Raw genomic sequence first — 2,765 nt, forward strand, 5'->3', positions numbered from 1 at the left:
CTCACAGCGCCCCTAGAGGACAGAGTGGAACTGCCCACAGGGTCTCCAAGGCTGTCAGTCTTCACAGAAGCAAAGCCCAAACCACACCCACTGCATTTGAGTCCACTGAGACTCAACAGTGCTCCTAGAGGACAGAGTGGAACTGCCCCAGAGGGTTTCTGAGAGTCAAACTTTACAGAGCAGATGGCTTCATTCTTCTCCCGCGGAACAGCTGGTGGGTTCAAACTGCCGTCCTTCAGGCTGGCAGCTGAATGCTTTAACCACTGCCTCAGCAGAGCTCCCTATTCACACAAGTCTCCCTGCCCAGCCACAAGCCCTGAGAGCAGGAACCTCATATACGCCAGTGTCTGGACAGGGCTGACCTGCCCACTGTGCACCTTCCAAACCAGAAACCAAACTCACTGCCACTGAGTCGAATCCAACTCACAGCGATTCCCACTGGGTTTCCGAGGCTGTAAATCTTTAGGGAAGCAGATCGCCCTATCTTCCTTTCTGTGGAGCAGCTGGTGGGTTTCAACCGCTGACAGTCTGGTTAGCAGCCAGATGCCTTATCCACTATACCACGAGAGCTCCTTATTGTATGCCTTACACCCCAGTAAATACACTGCAAAAGACAATGTGGTCACTTGTTTTATGCATTATCTGTCAGACGCCTACAACACACCACACACTGTTCTAGACACGGCGGATACAGGAGGAATCAAGACCCCATTCTCGTGGAAAGAATGCTTGTTAAGAAGAGACTTAATTAACATACAAAGGTGTTTTGTAGATGGTATGTGCTACCGTGAAAAATTAAGCCAGGCAGGAAGGTACCAAGGGCCAGGGGTGTTGATACTTTCCATTGGGCAGTCAGGAAAGGTCTCCCTGAAAGGGTAATTTGACCAAGGCCTGAAGGAACAGAAAGAACAGGCTGTCCAGTTATCCGGAGCGCTTAACGCAGAGGCTCTGCGTAATCGCCAGGAAACAGCCCGAAAGGAGCAGAGGGCCGTGAAGCCCCTGGGCAGAGGCTGGCACACAGTCTGGTGACGGAGTGGCATTATACTCGCTCTACAGAGGACAGCCGCTATAGAGGGAGCTCTGGTGGCATGGTGCCTAAGGCACCTAACGGCTAACCAGAACGCTGGAAATTTAAAGCCACCAGCCATTCCATAGAAGGAAGATGGGGCAGTCCATGTCAGTAAAGATTGACCACCTCGGAAACCCAAAGCGAAGTTGGCATGGACCCAATGGCAGTGAAGTGTTTTTTTTTTTTTTTGACAGAGGATGGCCAGAAGCTCAGAGAACTAACTGGCCCAAGTCTGGGAGCTGGGCTCAGGTCTGTCTGCCCTTGAACCAGTCCTCTTTGACCCTAAATGAAAAAAAAAAAAGCAAACTCACTGCCATTGACTCAATCCTGACTCATAGCGACCCCTCCTTGGGTTTCCGAGGCAATACGTCTACGGAAGTAGATTGCCCAATCTTCCTTCTGAGGAGTGGCTGGTGGGTTTGAACCGCCAGCCTTCTGGTTAGCAGTCAAGTGCCTTAGGCACCATGCCACCAGAGCTCCTCCTTTGACCCTACACGGTGCCATGCAGGCAAGGCGACCCCTCAGAGCCAAGCTGGACTCTGCAGCACTCCTGGACCGCTTCAGGGCCTCACGGGATGAGAATCCCAACTGTGGGACTGCACAGGGGAGCCCACTCACCATCCTCCGGTCCTCGGCCCCGGGGCTGGGGCTTGTTGCCCCCCACGCCAGGGCCTGTGTGGACCTCGGGAGTTTCAAACGTAGCTGGAGTCACGTCTGGGAGATGAGAGGGGATGGAGATTAGAGGCAGCCTGACGCACAGTTCAGCAGGCTTCCCCCTCGGTCACCCGCAGAGGCCTCTTACAGGGGGGTGGGGGCTCTCGCGACATCTTGCCCAGGGCCGAGCCAAACTTGATGGCAATCTGACGCATGCGCTCCAGGTCTCCGTTCTCCTCGGCCTCGAGGTACTCCTTCTGGGCCTGAAGCTTTTCCACATCAGGGAAGAAGTCTCTCTGGATGACCGTCTGGAGGCCCTGTCGGGAGAGAGCAAAACAAAAGGCGTCCCCGTCCCTAAGTCCGCTGACATACATGCTATGACCCCTGCCGGGCTTCTTCAACCTTCACATGCCTCAAGGACTGGCAACCCCCCCATCCCCACGGCTTGGGAGCACTTCTAGCTGGAATGAACACTGCATGTGCTACATCTAACGCCCCTGAAGTCTCCTCTGACTTCCACGCAACCCTTCTCTCCCCCCATGACTGGTCCTTTCACATTCTCCTTTGTTGGCTCCACCTCCACGCCAGCAGGACCACCGTGGTTACTATCACCTTCATTACTGCCACGCGCCTCTTATTTCTAAACTCCTTTTTCCTGGGTGATTTCAGCCAGTCACCCCATGGCCTACACCATCACCACTAGTTGAGACAACCCATGTCTGAGACCTTGTTCCTAAGCTGCACACCTATGCACTAGTCTCTAGAGTGGTAACAACTATGGTAAAGCAAACCTCTGCGGTGGACTCACAGCGCTCCACAGGGTCTCCAAGGCTGTCAATCTTTACAGAAGCAAAGCCCAAACTAAACCCACAACCGTGGAGTCGCGCCCCTAGAGGACAGAGTGGAACTGCCCACAGGGTCTCCAAGGCTGTCAGTCTTCACGGAAGCAAAGCCCAAACCACACCCACTGCCGTGGAGTCCATTCTGACCCACAGCGCCCCTAGAGGACAGAGTGGAACTGCCCACAGGGTCTCCAAGGCTG

The 2,765-nt window shown here is 54.3% G+C and overlaps 1 protein-coding gene across 1 annotated transcript in view; it reads right to left on the bottom strand.

Annotated features, from left to right (window-relative positions):
• ESS2 (ess-2 splicing factor homolog) overlaps positions 1–2,765 on the bottom strand; it is a 22,023-nt gene that overhangs the window by 18,153 nt on the left and 1,105 nt on the right. Inside the window, exons 2-3 of the mRNA XM_042782907.1 lie at positions 1,872–2,040; positions 1,688–1,783 (exon numbers count right to left, since the gene is read on the bottom strand). Of these exons, the coding sequence (XP_042638841.1) occupies positions 1,688–1,783; positions 1,872–2,040 (265 nt within the window). The remainder of the gene's footprint in view (positions 1–1,687; positions 1,784–1,871; positions 2,041–2,765) is intronic.

This window comes from Orycteropus afer, unplaced genomic scaffold (genome assembly GCF_000298275.1).
Source record: "Orycteropus afer afer isolate SDZICR_OR568_19922 unplaced genomic scaffold, OryAfe1.0 scaffold00502, whole genome shotgun sequence".
Classification (NCBI taxonomy): Eukaryota; Metazoa; Chordata; class Mammalia; order Tubulidentata; family Orycteropodidae; genus Orycteropus; species Orycteropus afer.